At 38.0% G+C, this 19,630-nt stretch overlaps 1 protein-coding gene across 1 annotated transcript in view; it reads left to right on the plus strand.

The window, feature by feature from the left end:
- The first annotated feature begins 8,807 nt into the window (after positions 1-8,807).
- Positions 8,808-19,630, plus strand: part of UGCG (UDP-glucose ceramide glucosyltransferase) — a 43,309-nt gene continuing 32,486 nt past the window's right edge. The window contains exon 1 of the mRNA XM_077141978.1: positions 8,808-8,985. Coding sequence (XP_076998093.1) covers positions 8,888-8,985 — 98 coding nt within the window. The 5' untranslated portion in view covers positions 8,808-8,887. The remainder of the gene's footprint in view (positions 8,986-19,630) is intronic.

The following is a 19,630-nucleotide window of genomic DNA, read 5'->3' on the forward strand; positions in this document are numbered from 1 at the left end:
CCAGACATGCCATGCACCCATTAAGCTCCTTAGAAAATCTTTTTCTGCTTCCCTTTCCCTATCCCTTCCCCACCAACAGATCACATAACACCTTGCATCATCGACCCACACAGAGCCATCTCTCCCTGAGAATAAAACCTGATATACACACTTCTCCATCTCTGAAGCTACTTCCAACCACATTTTGCTATCAAAACACTTGGTATTTCTATACTGTGTGTGTGCTTTTTTTTTTTTTTTTACCCCAGCCCCCATCTTCCTGCCCTCCATCCATTTATAGATATAAAATACACTGTCTGCCTTCTTTTCCACCTTTTTGTTACAATGGCATAAAAAAAGCAAAACAAAAAAAGTTTAGGAAATAATGGTGGTGTGTGAAAGAAGAAAAACCGGAAATCTGATTCCACATGTGTTTGGGACTTCCTTGGGGTTTTGGGTCAGGGGACAGAGCACGGCTCTGGGAGGAAGGAGAGGCAGCCTTCAGCAGTGCTGTACAGGCCGACTCTGTCCCATGGAGACCATATTTGGGGTGGGGGTGGGGAATCTGCCAACCATTCTGCTCTTCTGGCCAGGTGCTTTTCTGTCCATTTTTATGGAATACACAGGAGTTTGTTTTATTTTTTATTTTTATTTTTTTGTAAAGCTTAAACAAAACAAAAATAAATCTACATCTTATACTTGAGCCTCCATACTTAAAAAAAAAGGAATAAAAAAACTGGGACATGGTAAAAAAAAAAGATTCTACACCATGATCAAGTGGGATTTATCACAGGAATGCAAGATTGGTTCAATCACAAAAATCAATCAATGCAATACATCATAATAATTAATAACAGAAACCATATAATCATTTTAGTAGATGCAGAAAAAAGCATGTAGCAAATCCAACACCCTTTCGTGATAAAAACACTTAATCTATGAATATAAAGGAACTTCCTCACCATGATAAAGGTCCTTTATGAAAAACCCACAGTTAACATCATGCTGAATGGTAAAAGATTGAAAGCATTTACCCTGAAGATCAGAATAAGACCATAATGTCCACTCTTGCCCCATGTATTCAACATTGTCCTGGAGGAGCTAGTCATGGAATTAGGCAAAAATAAATTAATAAAAGGCATTCAGATTGGAAAGGAAGAAGTATTTCTATTTGTAGATGGCAGCTCTTGAATATTGACAATCCAAACAGAGCTATTAGAATTAGTAAGTGAGTTCAACAAGGCTGAGGGTAGAAGGGCACTATAAAAAATCAATGTATTCCCACACACAAATATTTTAGTTTCCTAGTTGCTAAAACAAATACTATACAATGGGTTACCTTAACAACAGGAGTCTGTTGGCTCAATGGAACCCAGGGGAGAAAGGAGAAGAAATTACTGTGTGCACTATCATGTAACAGAAACATCAAAGGGCCCAAAGACTGTGGACCAGCCAGAAAATGCTGACCCTGAGAGGAAGATGGATCTTCAGATGTTTGTTATGGCTTAACAACCATAACAAACTTTGCCTGGTGTTTGTTTTAGCAGCCAAGAAACTAAAACGCCACACAATCCAGAGCTCCTGGCTATCTACCTAAGGGAAATGAAAACATATGCCTGTACAAAAAAACCTGTACCTGAAAGTTCCTAACAGCATTATTCATACTTGCCAAAGTATGGAAACAACCTAAATGCCTATCAATTGATGAATAGATAAACAAATGTGGTACTTTCCTACAGTGGAATAGTAATTGGCAATAGGTAGGAATGAAGTACTGATATACTCTTCAACACAGATATTCCTTAAAGACATTATGCTAAGTAAAAGGAGACAGTCACAAGAGACCATGTATTATATGATTCCAGTTTTATGAAAAGGCAAATCTACAGGGATGGAAGTAAGATTAGTGATTGCCAGGATTTATGGGGAAATGGGGAGTGACTACTAAGGAGTATGGGGTTTCTCTTTGGGGGATGAAAATATTCTGAATTTACATGGTGATAATAGTACGACTCTTGATTATACAGAGTGATTTTATAGAATATGACCACTATCTCAATATAGATGTTAAAAAATAACAAAAGCTGAAAGAGGTTACTTGAAATCTTTCATATTTCAGACTTCCTAGAAACTTCCCAGTTTGGTGGAAAATCTGCATGATGGGTGTGGAGGTTAACTCTCCAGTTCTATTTTCCCCATCCCATCGTGCAGTTTTCACGCAGTTTGAGTGGAATTTATTCTTCCTACCAGCTCCAGTGGGTCCTGATTTGGCCATTCTAGTCCTCCTTGCCATAGTGTAAGCCAATTAGTAAAGGATAGTCAATGAAGCCTCAGTTGAGGTGGGGTAGGGTGGGGAGCTTAAGATTTTTGTTGGGTCGTTGTGAAATCTTGCTGTCCCTACATGTGAAGGGAAAACCGAGAGGTACAGATCACTGCTGCCAGGTACCTAATAACCATGAGAGAAGTCAGCTAAAAGGCAAAACTGACACATCGACTGTGAAAGCCAAGACTACGCCAGGGAAAATGGAAAAAGAGCTCTGATAGAACCATGCCTGACCCCCTTGTCCCTTAACTAGGATGTGGCCCTGGACCTTATTTACCTAAGACATCCAGTTTAAAAACAGTTCTTTTAGACTGATGGTTAAGTGTGTTGGTTTAGACAATCATCTGCATTGCAACACTCGAGTACATGTTTATCTTCTGTAGCAGACTGAAAAATCCTGAAAAGGATTTTTATCATTTTTATCTTTGCCTCCAAAGCATGAGAAAAGTGTGCACCTGGAACACGGTACATTTTACAGGAATGTAGAAAGAGAGATAACTGGATAGGAAAGCCACTAGTTTCATTTTTTTTTTCATCCTAATAGTGCGTTCAAATGATTTTGCTCAATATTTTTAGTTGTATAATGACTAAAAGTTAACGATGGCTCCCAAGCCCAAATGATCTCAGAATAGTTAATGTGAGCAATTGAATTTAGGCAGGAGATTAATTTATAGAAAAGGCCCAAAGTTATTTGTTTTTACGTGAATTGCAAAAGGGACCATTTCATGCGTCTACATATTTGAGGTAACACTTCAAATTTACACTGATTTTTGGGTCAGAAAATTACTAGACTTCAGGTATCTTCACAAATTCATTGTTGGTTTGATCCCCATTATGCAAATGTAATTTTTTATTGCCAATTTTAAACTAAAAAAATCAATATTTTCATGTAAACTAGATTCTGAAAATCTTTGTGTTAATCCTGTTGAATTTTATTTTGAGTATTTTCTATTTATTACCAAAAAATGATTTTGACACCTATTTGATACCACTGTTTCTTAAATGTCAGAAGGCCCTTTGTGTATCTAAATTCCTTTCTAACCTTATCAGTGTCACGTAGAATGTTTTATTTCAAAGCCTGAGATTTATTTTTCATGTAGAGCAAAGTGTGCACGCGGGACATGGTACATTTTAATAAATATCTTTGTTTGCTTTTTTAGCATTTTTTTTTTTTATTTTTTTTTTTTGTTTGTTTGTTTTTTTTTTTTTTTTTTTTTTACATGGGCTGGGGCCGGGAATCGAACCGATGGCAGGCAAGCACTCTTGCCCGCTGAGCCACCGCGGCCCGCCCTCTTTGTTTGCTTTTTGCTAATTATTTATATTTCTCCTGTTTTACACAATTGTCCTCTAATTACATTCATTTCTGATTGATTAAACCGGGTATGTTAGCAAGATGAGATCTCTAGGTTATTCTGGCTTGTGAATAAGCAAGAATTTTGGAATGTTGTATGCTACTTCTGTCACAGGGAAACCAATTTGCTGGGAAAAAAAATCCTTATAATTTTATTTTTTGTAAGTAGAAAGCAGTTTAAGGACAAATGGAGAAAGCAAGTTAGTGATTTAGATGAAATTGTACAGAATGAATGAACTTTATTAAGTAATAATGAAACTTTCATAGAATTTACATATGCGTAGAACTGTTCTAAATATCTTACATATGTTAACTTTAGTCTTCAAAGCAACCTATGAATTAAGTACAATTATTATTCCCATTTTTTTAGGTAAGGAAACTAAGGCAAGAGAGGTTATATGACTTACTGAGGTCACACAGTTAGTTAATGGTAGACCTGGGAGTCAAACCCAGCCAGTCTTTCACTGTCCATGTATTTAACAGTCTGTTACAATACACACAGTGAATCCTAAGAGAAAGAACTCTTAAGATACAAGGTATTTTGTAGAGATCCTAAACCTAGGATGTCCAATTTATTTCACCAGACTTTGTTCCTTAATAAAGGCTAAACTCACACTTGAATTATATTGTTAGTAATCCTGTGAAATAATACAATAAGAATCAAATTTCACTGGGATTCCTGAATTATTTTATAAGAAAGCATTGATAATAAGATCTGTTGTTTATTATTCTACTTTTTATTCTATTGTTCTGAAATGACAGTTACGTGTCATCAAATTTCTTTTAACTGAAGCAGACGATGTGGTAAAAGGAAGAGCAAGATATTTAAATTGCCAGTATATCTTAGCAGAAAAACATATTAATAATCTATTTTTTAATATTTTTTTTATGTCTTAGATGGTGAAATTGATTTTACAAAACACTGATTACTTTGGCAAACTAAACAATGTTAGACAAAAATCTACTTTGCAATCTGAATTTTGAGGACTGAACATCTCTACATTGTTTAAATAGCTCGATACTGGAGTTGTTTTATAAAAATCTGGGCTTTAGAGTCAGACAGATCTGGATCCAAGGTCCCTCACTTCTCAGATTTTTCACACTTGGGGAGTAAATCTTTTGGCCCAGCAATTATATATTTTAGGACTGTTATGAAAATCAAGTTAATACTTTTAAGAATTTGCTTGTCACATAACTGGTGTTCAATAAATGCTGGCTTGCCAGTGTCTCTCTTGCACAATAAACACTTAAGTCATTTGGATGTGAGTTAGCAAACAGCTAAGAACATGAACTCTAGTGAACTCTCAGCACTCTTGTGTACCACACCTCTCCTCTCCGTCTGGCCTTGAACTGATAATTTGCATACAGTCTTTGTATCATCTAATGGCTGTTCACTGCAATTTACTGTCTTAAGATCTGAAGGTTTTTACAAAGTTACCATGTCACAAGAAGCAAAACCAATGGAAGTAAAGCACCTGAAGAGATAAGTAGATCTGGTATTTTCCTACATATTTCAAGCATGCTTAGAATAAAAAAAAAAATACTTTGTTTCTTTTGGCATTAGCAATACAAATTTCAGATCAACTGATACTAACTTTTGTTTAAAAACTCCAAATCTACTCAATTTCTGGAGGACCAGAAATTTTTTTTGTTTTTTAAGTTTCTAAGGGTCTGAAAATTTGAAGATACCTATTTTTAAAAATAAATTAACCATAGGGAACAGAATTGTGATCTTTAAAACATTTATATGAAAGATTCTTTGTAATAATGACTAAGATGGAAAATATGTCTGATATTTTCACAAATTCATGCTGTTGACTCATCATCAAGTAGACCATGGGCTTTGGAGTGGATCTCATGTTGTTATTAGGTGAACTGATATGTTACCCTCACTCACTCCAACTTTGTGGCATAATTTTAGAAGTGGAAGGAGAGGTAAGGTAGTTATGGTGTATCTTTCTTCCACAAGGGAAAACAATTTTTAACATATTTATAAATAATGGAGAAAGCTGTGCAATTTTTTCAGTAATTTCTGTTGATATAAGTTTGTTTATTCAATTGTTCAACAAATATTTAAGTGCTATAGGTGCAAAGAAAGGCCTGAGATCTGATGGCAAAGTATTTATCGCACTTATTTCAGCACTTGGAGAATCTCTGATAATTTTTTTGTGAGGGGTGCATTTACTAATTTTAAAAAATAAATTACAAAAAATCATCAGTGATAACTCCTTTGTAAAAAAGAAAAAAACTATCATTTTTCATCAGAAAAGCAATAATGTTCAATATAGGAAGTTCGACAATATTAAAATAGGAGATTTAAAAAATTAGTGCATTCTATTTCTCAAATAAATTGGTCTGGAGTAATTTCTTTCAGTCTTTTAATCTATGCATAGCTTTTCAATATCACATTTTAAATTCAATTTATCTAGAAATCACATCAGAGATGATGTTATTCTTAGATACAACCTAATCAAGAATCCCAATTATTCTAAACATGACAACTGCTAAAAATGTAGTACAAACTTTTAAATATATGCATTTCAGGCACAATGTAACTGAGAATCTCAGCTTGCCAAAGTTCACTTGTTTTCTTTCTCTGAAGTAACTTACGTACTTATACTCTCCCAGTCTTCCTGTTCCTTTCTTTTCTGGGTCAGGAACTTGAACCAATACATTTTTCATTCAGTTTAAGTCTGGAACCAGGTATAATTAAATGATTTTTATTTGGGTTTGGTTCAAGCCAAAAATGTGTTTCAACAACTTGGTTTGAACTAGATATTCTGAATTCTTTTCTCAAGATTTTATAAACTCTAAGATATCTCGGCCATTAGTCACATTTGGACTTTGCCGTTACCACTCCTTGAAATGTAAATTCTAATACACAGCAATATTACTGTGTTGTCATTGGAAAAAAATAAATCAGAAGCCCTGAATTTGGTGGAATTATTTTTTCTGAAAGAGAAGAAAAAACACCACCAACCAAAACATTAACTTCCAAAAGTGAGACCAGCTTCAGCTATGACTGCCTTTGAACAGATTCCTACACTGTTGCAGTACATGGAAAAAATTTAGACTTTGGAAGGTACAATATCTATAACTTAGCTTAACATACTCTAAAGCTGTTGCTTTAAAATCATCAAGTAGGTTTGGATAAACCTAGTTTAACTAGGCTAAAGTATAACATAGTTTAAGGTTAATCTACCAATTATACTCAATTATAGCAATTTCATTAACTCTTAAGGATATCTGTTCCTTTCACCTTTCTTTGGCCTTATTTTCCATCTTACTGATCATACTGTATACAATGCTTTGTTGTAAGGTAAGGAAAACATTGTGGCAATGTAGTAAAATGCTCAAATCCAGCAATTGCTGTATTTCATCAAATCTAAGAAGCTCTTTATTACAAGATGCATCAATATTTTAATGTTAGCATTCTATCCATTCTATCCTACTCTAACTTTATCAATCAGTAACACTCAACGGTGGGAATCTGGTTTCAAAGCTCTCTTCGTTCCTACTGCTTTTACGTGATAAAAATAAGAGATATGACCAATCAAGGACTCGGTCTCAATATGATATTAAACTCTTTTCTGATTGTAGTTTATCATTCTATGTTAGATTGAGGTAGCTCATTCACTCATTATTAACTACAATAAACAAGAATAATAAAATAAACACCCTTGCCGTTCAAAATTCAATTCAATTTTGTAATCCCTCAAGGGAAGTCATGGATTATTTAAAAGGAAATCACTTAAAATAATAAACCTCGTTTAAAAACAGAAAACAATATAAACTCATCGACGCTAAAGAAACAAATAGAAACATTAAGTACTAGATTAAAACCCCTTCCTGAATTGATTTAAAATTAGGATAAATAAATTTCCTTTCTTTCTAAAGTGCCATTTTTCATTTTAGAGCACTGCGGACAAACTGCTTCTAAAATTTTCTAGCCGCTAGTCACAGTTAACATTTTTAAAAAGTGAAATTAATTATAACAATATATGTAGTTTAACCCAATATTTCCAAAATATTATTGTTTCCACATACAATCAATTTAAACTTATCAATGAATGATCTTTGAAATCCGGTGTATTTGTTACATCTCAATTAGGACTGGCCACATTTCAAACACTCAATAGCCCCATGTGGTTAGTGGACTACCATACTAGACATCTTAGAGATTTCAATATTACCTGATTCTTTACATCTTGACTTTCAAAATTTTTATTTTATATTACACACTGTCTTTAGGTGCTTTAGAGGCATGTGGAGATTATCTTACTCTCAGGTCCTAGATTCCACGGCATTAAAAGCAATGAGGAAAGCAGTGAGAAACCCTCGCGCCCAAGGACGTGGCTGGGAGAAGGCCCTACGCCCCTCCGAGCCTTGACCAGAGGGGCAGCCGCGGCCTCAACGTTGGAAATCGGGTGGCTACTCAAGCTCGGGCGGGTGCCCGGAAAGCCATGTCTTTTATGGGGCACCCAGAGCAGCAGAACCGGAAAGAGGGATAGCAGCCTCTCAGCCGGACATAGGGTCCAGCCACCACCGCCGAGGGGGCCGGGTGCAAGCTGTCAGGAGGCCTGCCGGGGGCGCCTCAGCCCAGCGCCGCGAGGTGGGCGGAGGAAGGAGAGAAGAGCCCGGGAAAAGCGCTGCCAGCGTCGAGAAGAAGCCGCCCTCCGGCGCGCTCGCGATGGTGACGCAGCAGGCGCGCGGGCGCGGGACGGAGAGGCACGGCGCGCACCGCCCCTCGGGGGGCAGGCACCGCGGTTCCGGAGGGCGGGGTCTGGGAGGGGCGCGCCGGGGAGTCCGGGCACGAGTCGCCGGTTTCGACTAGTGCTTGGAGCTGCGGCGACCGAGCAGGGCTGGGAAGCGGCGCGGCCCGGAGCCCGGCGGCAGGGTGGCTTGGCAGCAGCGGGGGCGCAGGGGGGCGCGGTCCGGCGGGCGGCCTAGAGGGTCTGGAGAGACTAGCCGGAGCGCGGGTTCCGGGCCGCTTTGACCAGGGAGCCTGGCCACCGTAGGGCCCGCAGCCGCGAGCGCGCCGAGGACAGCCCGCGGGCGGGGGCGCGCAGGCCCTGCCCGCCTCTTCCGTCCCCACCCCTCTCCGTTCCTTCCTCTCCGCCCCTTCCTCTGCCCTCTCGCGCCCCCGCGCCGGGCGCCCACCCTGTCCTCCTTTTGCTGGAGCGCTGTTGGCGACGGCGGCCGGAGTGGGCCGGGCCGGGCTGGCGGGCCGGGGGATGGCGCTGCTGGACCTGGCCCTGGAGGGAATGGCCGTCTTCGGGTTCATCCTTTTCTTGGTGCTGTGGCTGATGCATTTCATGGCCATCATCTACACGTGAGTGAGGGGCAGCGGGAGGAGCTCGGGGTGGGGGTGGGGGAGATTTGCGCATTGGAGGGGACTGGGCTCAGGTGGAGAAAGCGAATTCTCAGACTCCTCACTTCCTTCCTGCCACCACCCACCCCCCCATTCCGTCTCCCCTCCGACCGGCTTGGGATTGCGGGGTGTCCTTGGCAGGAAAAGTGTTCGGCGAGTGAGAGGGCCCTGGGCTGCGGGGGTCCGCAAGGCCAGGGGAAGGGAGACTGCTCTCCTTGCGTGCAGGGCGGCAGGTTGCCCGCTGCCTTGGTTGGACTGTGTCGGGAATTCATCGTGGTGGCTTTTCATCTGGGCCAGGATGTATGGTGTATTGTTTTTTCTCTCGACATGGGCCACATTTCTATTACGGTGATGATTGTCTCTCTCTTTGGGGGAGCTACTACACAGCCACCTGCAGACCTCCCTGTGGATTTCCTTCTTCCTGGAGGAGTATGCGCTCAGATGTGTGAAGCACCTGTCCACCTTGAAATATGTCCAACAAAGCTCCGAGCTGGCGTAGAGCTTTGTGTCCGATTAGCTGTACCTTTTTATTTCTTATCTTCTTTCGTTTCACGTTTAGATTTGTATCCCCACCCTTTCCAGCCCCATGCCCATCTTTTGGTTATTTATTAAACAAATGCTGCTTGAGGCCTACAAGATGCCCGTCATTGTTCTTATGCTGGGCACATAGTGGTAAACAGGATGGAATTCCTGTCCTCTTGGAGCTTACATTCTGAAGGGAGAGACAGAATAACATTTTATTTAACAAGGTTATTTCATTTAACGGTAAAGCCTATGAGTAAAATAAAACAGAGCGATGAGCTAAATAACAACAGAGGGTGTGTGGCCAACTTGGATATTTCAGTGGTTTAAATGTCTCTAGCATGAAACCTGCCTTCCAGAACAATTGTAGAGAGCGCATTAAGATATGGATTCAGTTGGTGTTTTAACAAGAAAAAAGAACCACTGTGTGTGTAGTAAGCTTTATCACCAACTAGTATATAACATATGTGCCAGTAGAGGAGAGGGGAGAACAGTAAGAAATTACTCATTGTAAGTTTTTTTTCTCCTTTTTATTGCAAAAAAATTTGTTTCTTTTTCTTCTGGAAATTTGCATTGTATTAGTAGAGCATGACATTTCCTGGTTCAGGAGAAAGATGCTACATTGTTCAAGAAATACTGGCATTTCTTTGAAGGTGGAGGAAGATGTGCCATTTGGATAGCTATTGACCCAAATTTTGGAAATTTGTGAACTAGTCACTGGAGATATTCTGGAGTTCATAGTAAATGTATGAGTCCTCAAAAATTTTTTGTTCCTTTTTCCAAGCATAACAGTAAAAAGCGCTTCCTACATAAAGAATTTATAGGGAGGAATTAAAGTTAAACACATGTGCACACACACACACACAAACATACATAGCCCCACACCTAAATGATAAATTTATGTGACTGTCCTTCCAATTTATTTCTTTCTGTGCTTGTGAGAGAGAGAAAATGGGACCATATTATGATTAGCGTTCAGTAACCTGCTTTAAAAATTCATCTAGGGCGGGCCACGGTGGCTCAGCAAGCAAGAATGCTCACCTACCATGCCAGAGGACCTGGGTTCGATTCCCGGTGCCTGCCCATGTAAAAAAAATTAATCTAACAAGTGCTTACTGAGCAAGGCACTGCTCCAGGTACTGGAAATGAGTGAAGAACAAGACACTCAAGGCCCCTGCTCAAATGTCAGGGCAATTTTACCATGTCAATAAATGTATACTCAAGGCCCCTGCTCAAATGTCAGGGCAATTTTACCATGTCAATAAATGTATAAGCGCTGCACTTTTTATTTATTTATTTATTTTTTTGTGGTTTATGGTCCAGGAATCAAACCCAGGTCTCCCGCATGGAAGGAGATGGTTCTACCGCTGAACTACCTGTGCACCCTTCATCAGTTTTAATAGATACATGGTATTCTAGCTTTTGAGACTCTAGTATTTTTCATTGCTTTTATTATTGATGGTCGGATAGGTTGTCTCCAGTTTATCAAGATTACAAATGCCGATGAATTCTTATGCATAAAGCTTTGGCAGATGATCTCCTTAGTTTACATTAATTAAAGGGTTTGTTGGGCCATAGTGGTGCACATTTTTCACTTTGCTACTTTATTGCCCTATAGAAAAGTTACATCTATTCAGCTACTATTTAGTTTAGCTAACACTGTGTGATGGTTCTCAACTAACACCATGTATCAGGCTTTTTCTCTGTTTTCCATTTTTAATTTTCGTTCCTTTAATTAACTAGTTCTGTTGAACATTTTTTCGTATGTTTAGATGTATTCACATTTAGTTGTAAATTACATACTTGTCATCTCTTGTCTGTTCTGCAACCTATTGCTGCTTTCGTCTTTTGATTTTCAAGTTCTTTTTATATGAGGAGTGTTTGATATCTGTCATATGTTGCAATTTTTTTGCCAGTCTATGTTTTGTCTTTCAACTTCGTGGGTAAATTTAATATGAAGAAAAGTGTGTGTTTTAGATAGTCAAGGCTTTTAAAAATTATTTTCTGACATTAATTTTTAAATCTTTTATGTCTATACCGTTCCCCAAAGTATGTTAGCCTGCGTTATCTTTATTTTATTTTATTTTACATCTTGCTCTTTAGTTTATCCGGCGTTTGACTTTACTTACATCCTTAGATCTAATTTTAGTATCATTTAAATATTAAGCTACTTGTCCAAAAATCATTTATAGAATCATGACATGATTTCACTATTGTGAAATATTATCTTTATTATAGACGTAATTGTACTTGGATATGTTTCAAGGCTCCCAATGCTTTTTCATAGATCTATTAGTTTTATACTAGTATCCAATGTTTCAATTAATGGAAGTTTTATTACCTTAATTGAAGTTTTATCATTTATTACTGGTGAGGCAAGTCCCTACTCATTCTTTTGCATAATTTTTGGCTCTTTACATGTTTTTATTATGAACTTCAATATCTTTTTTTTTTTCAAAATCCTAAGCAATCCTGTTGCATTTTGGTTGGAATTATGTTAAATTTACTGCTCAATTTAGAGAAAATTGTCTTCTTTCCTGTGGGACCATAATCTGTTTCCCACAGTATAAACGTAATGATAATGTCATGATTCTTAAATTTAATTAAATTAAAGAATTGATGTACCCTAATGTTCTGAATAACCACCTTGGAGTGATCATACTCTTAGACTTGAGACAACTCCAAAATTGTTTTTGTTTTGTGTGTAATGATAAATAGCAATGTTTTCTTAAAATACTTTTAGTTTTTGAGAATAATATAAGGATTTATCTTAGTTGAGATATTGTGGAAAGGCTTTTTATTAATTCGCTTGTACCCCACAAAATTACCTTTTTTATTGACAGTAATGGGTCTGAAAACTTACGCGACACAGAATAAAGAAAATACAACTATTTTATACACATTAGAAAGATTTGCTAGCTAAAGGAATCTTTTTTTTTTTTTTTTTGATGCTGGTCCGGTAATAAAGAAATCTTTGAATACTTTTTTGGGAATGGGTAACTGAACATAAAGCAAATAATTTATGTGTAAATTAAATTTCATTATGTTTTTATCGGTGCCTGTCTTGTGGTCCCACTTACAAAATTATTTACATATCTGAATTGAATCCTTTCCCATTGAAGTAAAGATAATTCCCAGTTTTATATGAGTTGTTTTCAAGTAGAGCGCTAAGGTTTTTATTTCCTCTCTCTCTCATGTGATTGGTAAAATTGCAAAATTTTACTAATTACTAAATTACAAAATTGTATCTCAAAGTTTTGACAACCAAGGTTAATGAGCCAGGGCAACAATATTTGGTAAAAATACCATGCTAACTATTCTGTATTTTATTGAGAAATATAGTTTCTGAATATGTTTGATGCCCCCTCAAATCCTTTTTAGAATGAGGTAAATACAAGTAGGTATAGATACCCTGCTTCTAAAAACTTGTACTTGCAACTGGTGGAATTAGAGCCTATTTTCAAGCCAGTTGTTTTCTTTTTAGCCCTTAGAAACCATATTGTTGGGTGATCAGAGTTCTCGCCTGCCATGCCCGAGACCCAGGTTTGATTCCCAGTGCCTGCCCATGCAAAAAAAAAAAAAAAAGAAAGAAAGAAGCCATATTGTTGGATGATAAGGGTATCTAATCAAGACACCTTTGCTCAATTCCATTTCTCTCTTCCCTATCTCTCTCCCATCCCACCCCCAGGGTTATAATTTTCTCCCTCTGTATAATGGCCCAATGTTTAGTGATAGGTTTTAGCTTTTCTATTAATTAACAGTAGAAATACTTACCATATTCATTAATGTTAACTACCTACTAGTCAAGCAAAGATCCTTTTTCCCAGATTTTTTATCAAGCTATTTCTGCTTTCTGCAAATATGACATTTCTAATTTTGCTAATATAGCCAATTTTGTATCTGCTACATAGCTTTTGAATGAAATTTAAATACTCATTGCAACAGGATAACTGTGATACAGCACTTGTCAAACTAGTTGTCAAACACTAGTGATTTTATAGTAGATTTTAGCACTTGGAATATTATTTTTGTTATGATTTTTACCTTAAATTCATTAATGTATTGGTGCTCTGCGACTTAGCCAACTGTAAACTGACATCCTGTTGTCTGGGTTGGGACCTGAGAATGCACTTGAACTTGGATCAAATGTTGGTTTGTCAGGAGCACTGCTGTAGGACCGACTTTTTGGGGACTGAATGAGGCAATTCAGCCATTGAACTCCTTCAACCCGAGACTGAGCAAATACAGGATTGGCTGATAATGCGATGCCTTTGACAAGCAAAATGAAAACTATTATTAAGTTTTACTATTCAGCAATGATTCTGTTGACTCATTATCTTCCCTTGTTCTTACATCATTAGTTCAATACATTGTATCTCTTTCCTAAATTGTCAAAACTATTTCTGCTCACTGGTATTTCTCCCTAGAGCCTTGCTCCCCTTTGACTTTGTTTTTCTTGTGGAGCCCTAATCTTAGAATGTATGCTTAAAAGTTACATCATAAACTTAGTTAATAGGACAATTATAAAAATGTGCTGTTACCAATTGTAACAAATGTTCCACACCAATGGAAGGTGTTGGTAGTGGGGTGGTATATGGAAATCCTGTATTTTTTGCCATCAGGTTAAAATGCAGACTGCTTAACAAGTCATGCAGGGCTCTGCAGGAGCCGAGCTAGATCCCCTTCTACCTATTTCTTCAGCCACAGTGAATTACTGATGACATTCCCCTATATGTACCATGTATCACTTTCTTTAGAATTTTTTCCTTCCCTTCCTTTTTTGTTTCTTCCCTTTTTTAATTTTTTTAAACTATCTCCTGCTCATTTAAGTCATTTTAGATTTTAGTTCTTTACTGGGTTAGGCTTCCCCTCTTATATCCTTCTATTATGCCTTGATTTATTCATCTAAATTGTAAATGTCCATTCAGTTGCCTCTTTTCATAATTTTGTTGTAAGCTTTTGAGGGTAGAGCTGGTGTCACTACTCTATCTGCAGTGTCTAATAGGCACTCAGTTATTATTTGTTGAGTGAATGATCTTTTAAGTTTTTTTAATTGAGGAGTAATGGTGGATTTTTTACTCATTCATTTGTTCAGCCTCATTTGGTCATTGTGATTTGAGGTAGATGTCCAGAATTTGGGGTTCCTTCATTGGGAATGGACTTTGCTTAAATTAATTGGGCCAAATGAAATCTTTATCGCACTATGTTTAGCCGTTTTCAGGTTAAAATGAAAACTAGGCTGTATCAACATATTTACCTACAAATTCTTTGTTCGGTCTAGATCTGAAAAATTTCCCCAAAGGTTTTCCTGAGGGAAAGCTTGTCGCTGCAATAAATCATCTTTACACTTAGACCTGTCCTTTGGGGAATGCAGAGCCTAGGGTTATCCTGAGCCAGTTGACAAATGCAGATCATAATAAGCGTCCGCCACTTGTCCTCCACCCACAGCCTTTTATTTTATATACAAAATAGTTTAATTTATACATTTAGTTCCACTTTAAAATGGTAGTGTTACCAGATTGGTTTCCTAGGTTCTTAGCTATGTTGTAAGAAAGGATTAAGGCACCGTAGAAATAGGATGAGTAGGTAAGAAATTTATTAAGTATACATGCAAAGAAAAGGAGCATTCTGGTACTCTCCCAAGTAAAAAAAGAGGGAGGGCGAGAGGCCCATAACATTGGGACCATATGCTTTTATTTCCTTCCTTCACTTACTTCCCTCAACCTTCGTTCTCTCTAGGACAGTACCCGTGGTAGATAGTCCATTTGGGTTTGGTTCTACCCTTCTCCATAGATGACCCATTCAGGTATCTATGGATGGTAAGGATATCTAATCAAGACACCTTTGCTCAATTCCATTTCTGTCTTCCCTATCTCTCTCCCTATCTTGGGAGACTCATTCAGGTGGGGATCCCTTGCTTCCAGATGGGTCAGCTGCCTCTGGGTGTTTCCTGCCAGTGGGTAGCCCCGGGGCAGGGTATCTACTGGACACAGGGCCTGCTGACCTTAATTAACCATCCTTGTTCAAGGGCTCCTTCACTGTTTTCTCTCTCTCCCCTCTCTCCATGTTCTAGCCTGTCTCTGTAGCTTTATACACTGTGTAGAAGAGGGTAGGGATATTTCCATTAGTTTATTCATGATGTGAAAAGAGTGGAATTTGAGTTTATATTATGGTTGAGGGTTTTTTAAGCACTATTTTGTGGGACCCACATGAGACTGTCTTATTTAGTTGCTCTCAGCAAAATATCATCCTCTACCCATTTCCCATATGCTAGGGCTAACTCTCATTGTCACCAAAGGATTAGTGAATTGTTTTATTATTTTTTTTAATTAATAAAGATCCCCTATTTAATATTTATTCCTTCTAGCCTCCAGTGTCCTGGAGCAGCTAGAAGGAAAAATCTGAAAGGATGATATGGTAGCCCATGACAAACTCTGGGATCTGTCCTGTAACTACTTGTGGAAGAATGCTTTGAAAATGATTGCTTTTTTCTTTCTTTGCTTTGTAGATATATTATGCAGTAAAAAAAAGTTTGTTAAAAAAGATCCCCTATTTAAAATAGTTTTCTATGTTGGTAGAATCCTCTATATTCTGTAGTATGTGAGTCCACGTTTTCTATTCAGTGGAAATAATTTGTTTTACTATAAGGCTAACTCACTGTGGGGAATCTTAAGGTTATACCAGAGGTAGGCTTTGTGTAGGTGATAAAGCCCATTTTAATGCAAAGCCGTCTTTGAAATGACGTGTGCTATATGGAAATAGCACTAGTCATGATATATACCAATCATAAGCACAATAACAGCTTTCCAGAGCCCAATCATAACTAATAACAACCAAAGCCTGTAATCACTGGAAATTGCTGGCATGGATTATATGAAGTAAGGAATGTCAGAACATGCTGACATATCATCAACTTAATTTTACATGAAACACTGGCAAGCTTGGTGGCCAGGCTTTTTAGAATGGAGCAGAGGAGATGAACTTCTAGACTCAGATAAGCTGGGTTACCAGATAGTCTGCCAGGAGTCACACAGTGGAACTATAGAAACAGCACAATCGAAGGCTGTTAACCAAGGTGAACTTTGCCCTCCAGTAGCCATATTTTCCCTTCGAACGCTTGATGAAATTCGTGTGTCTTTCTCACTTCTGGGAGGTGGAGAGCATAGAAAAGGAAATCGTTTGAAAATGGTTATGAACTATAAAATAAAAAACTGTTCAACGAAAGAGAAAGGGCTAAAAAATTAAAAGGAAAAATAAGGAACTAAAATGATGAAAAAGCAAGCAACAATTTTAGAAAGTGGGATGTTAGGACATAAAAGCCAACTAAGGTAAAATAATGTCATCCCATCAGTTCGAAAGTTTAAAACCCTTGTGCAGAGGAGTTAGGAGTCATCAGGCTACTGCAGCTGTAACATCCAGTAGAAACCCTGAATCTTTCTTACTATCACTTGGAGTTCTTTGAAGTGCTCCCTGAATAGATGGCCTTCTAGTTCACAATGGAAAACAGGAACCCTGAAGGCCGCTCTCTTTTGCCCATGATTCATCCTTCACAACCTTTTGGACAATAGGCAGGTTTTAAGTTACTCTAAGAAAGCACCCCAGATGGTATGTGCACTCCTGTTCACTGTTCCCTTTGCTGGCAGGTACAGCCAGGTGGCAGCAGGCTGTGAGCACCTCCCCCTCCTTGCCCTTGAGAGTCAGGGTGCCTTAATTTAATAAGTGTGATTTTTTTTTAATAGTGACTCTAGCTCCCTGTCTAAAATTTAGTTTTAACAATCATTCCTCAGGAAAATCATATGTGTATTGAATATTTATTATGCATCTCCCCAAAATTGCTCACATAAGATTTAGCTTCATTTTATTCTTTCAGATCAAGCCATTGACTAGTCATATAGGAAATCCATTAATTTTATGCCAACTACCTTCCTAAAAATGTTATGAGATCAGATTTCTGGAAAGCAAATGGACTTACATGTTAGGAGGGGAGATTTCTGTTTCAAGTGAAATAAAACTACTGTTAAAATCCTAAATTATAATTGATCCTGATGCCTGGAACATGCCTCAGGAACTGCGTAGGTGTTACGATTGGGCTGAGGGATCTCTCTCCAACCTGGAGTGGGTAGGAGCGCTGACTTGTGGCCTCTTCTCTAGAGACTGTGCCTGGCAGGGAGATATAACAGTTATTAAAACAGTATCTTTTCTGGACTCTCTCAAAACATCTTCACACTAGCAGTGGGTATTGCTTGGAATTATATAGTAACCAGTGGTTACTTTGTACATTGCATCCTGCATGGTGAAAAATGACCGGATTCTGCCCCAGCCTCACAGCCCTGTGGGTGGTACCTTTTCCTCTTCTGGAGCCTGCTGAGCCATGGTCCAGCCTCTTGAGTCAGGCTCTGAGGATAGAGGAATTAAAAGAAGGCAGGACTGTGCAGCTGGAACTGCCTCGCTGCCCAACTGAAGACCCCTCTAATAGTTTAAAAAGGAGAGCTGGACTAAAAAGGTAACAGGCCCTTTTTTTCATAGTTTACATTAAGTGTGTTTTTTCCCCATATATCACCCTATTATTGACACCTTGTATTAGTGTTGTACATTTGTTATAATTCATGAAAGAACATTCGTATACTTGTACCATAAATTATAGTCCATCATTTATAATAAGACTCACTGTGTTATACAGATCTATGTTTTGTCTTTTACCTTTTATTCTAGTAACATATATACAGCCTAAAATTTTCCCTTTTAACCACTTTCACATATAAAATCCAGTGCTATTTATTACACTCACAATAATGAACTACCGACACCACCATCCATTTCCAAAACTTTACAGTCACCCTAATAGAAATTATGTACAAATTAAGCATTAACTCCCCATTTTTACCCCCGACCCATCCCCTGGTAATCTGTATTCTAGATTCTAACTCTATGAGTTTGTGTATTATTAGTTCATATCAGTGAGATATACAATATTTGTCCTTTTGGTTCTGGCTTATTTCACTCAGCATAATGTGTTCAATGTGTTGATCCATTTTGTAGCATGCGTCGGGATTATGTTCCTTTTTATGCCTGAACAATATTCCATTGTATGAATATTTACAGCACATTTTATCTGTTCATCAGTTCGTAGACACTTGGGTTACTTCCATCTTTTGGCTGTGGTGAATAATGCTGCTGTGAACATCAGTATGAAAGTATCTGTTCAAGTCCCTGCTTTTAATTCTTGGTATATATCTAATAGTGGGATTGCCAGGTCACATGGTAATTCTGTGCTTAGCTTTCTGAGGAACTGCCAAACTCTTCCACAATGAACAGATCATTTTTTTTTGCATGGGCAGGCACCGGGAATTGAACCTGGGTCTCCAGCATGGCAGGTGAGAACTCTACCACTGAGCCTCTGTGGCCCACCCAGAACAGACCATTTTTAATGGATAATAATTTGTGATATTTAATGTTCTTCACTCTCATATTTGTGTCATTTTTACAGCTTTAAAACTCCATAGAGCTTTAATTATGTTTTTTTGTTTTTACATAGGCAGGCACCAGGAATCGAACCCAGGTCCTCTGGCATGGCAGGCAAGCATTCTTGCCTGCTGAGCCACCTTGGCCTGCCCATTTAAATGTGTTTTTAAACACTGAGTGTAAATTTAACTGTGGATATAATTTTTTTTTTCAAATTTTATCTATTTATTTTTAATTGACAAACCAAAACAACATACAAACACGGATGTTATTAACATGCAAACAATCTATACGTGATATACAGTTAATGAATGGTTTGCAATATCATCACATAGTAGTGTGTATTCATCACCACGATCATTTTTTAGAACATTTGCATCACAGTGGATATAATTTTAACCTAAATATATATGAACAAACCTTTTAAAAACAATGAGTTTCCAGTCCTTCCATTTTGGTAAGCCATTAATGTTTGGCATCTTCAGAACTCTTAACTATGCAGTTCGTCTAGATTCAAAGATGTTGCATTAGGTGGAAAATCTTACCCTTAAAATTCACAGGCTTTTTTTTTTTTAATTACTGATGATAATAGGTCTCATTCAGTGTTTACTTTATGGCTTAA

This window comes from Tamandua tetradactyla, chromosome 2 (assembly GCF_023851605.1).
Source record: "Tamandua tetradactyla isolate mTamTet1 chromosome 2, mTamTet1.pri, whole genome shotgun sequence".
NCBI classification, from domain to species: domain Eukaryota; kingdom Metazoa; phylum Chordata; class Mammalia; order Pilosa; family Myrmecophagidae; genus Tamandua; species Tamandua tetradactyla.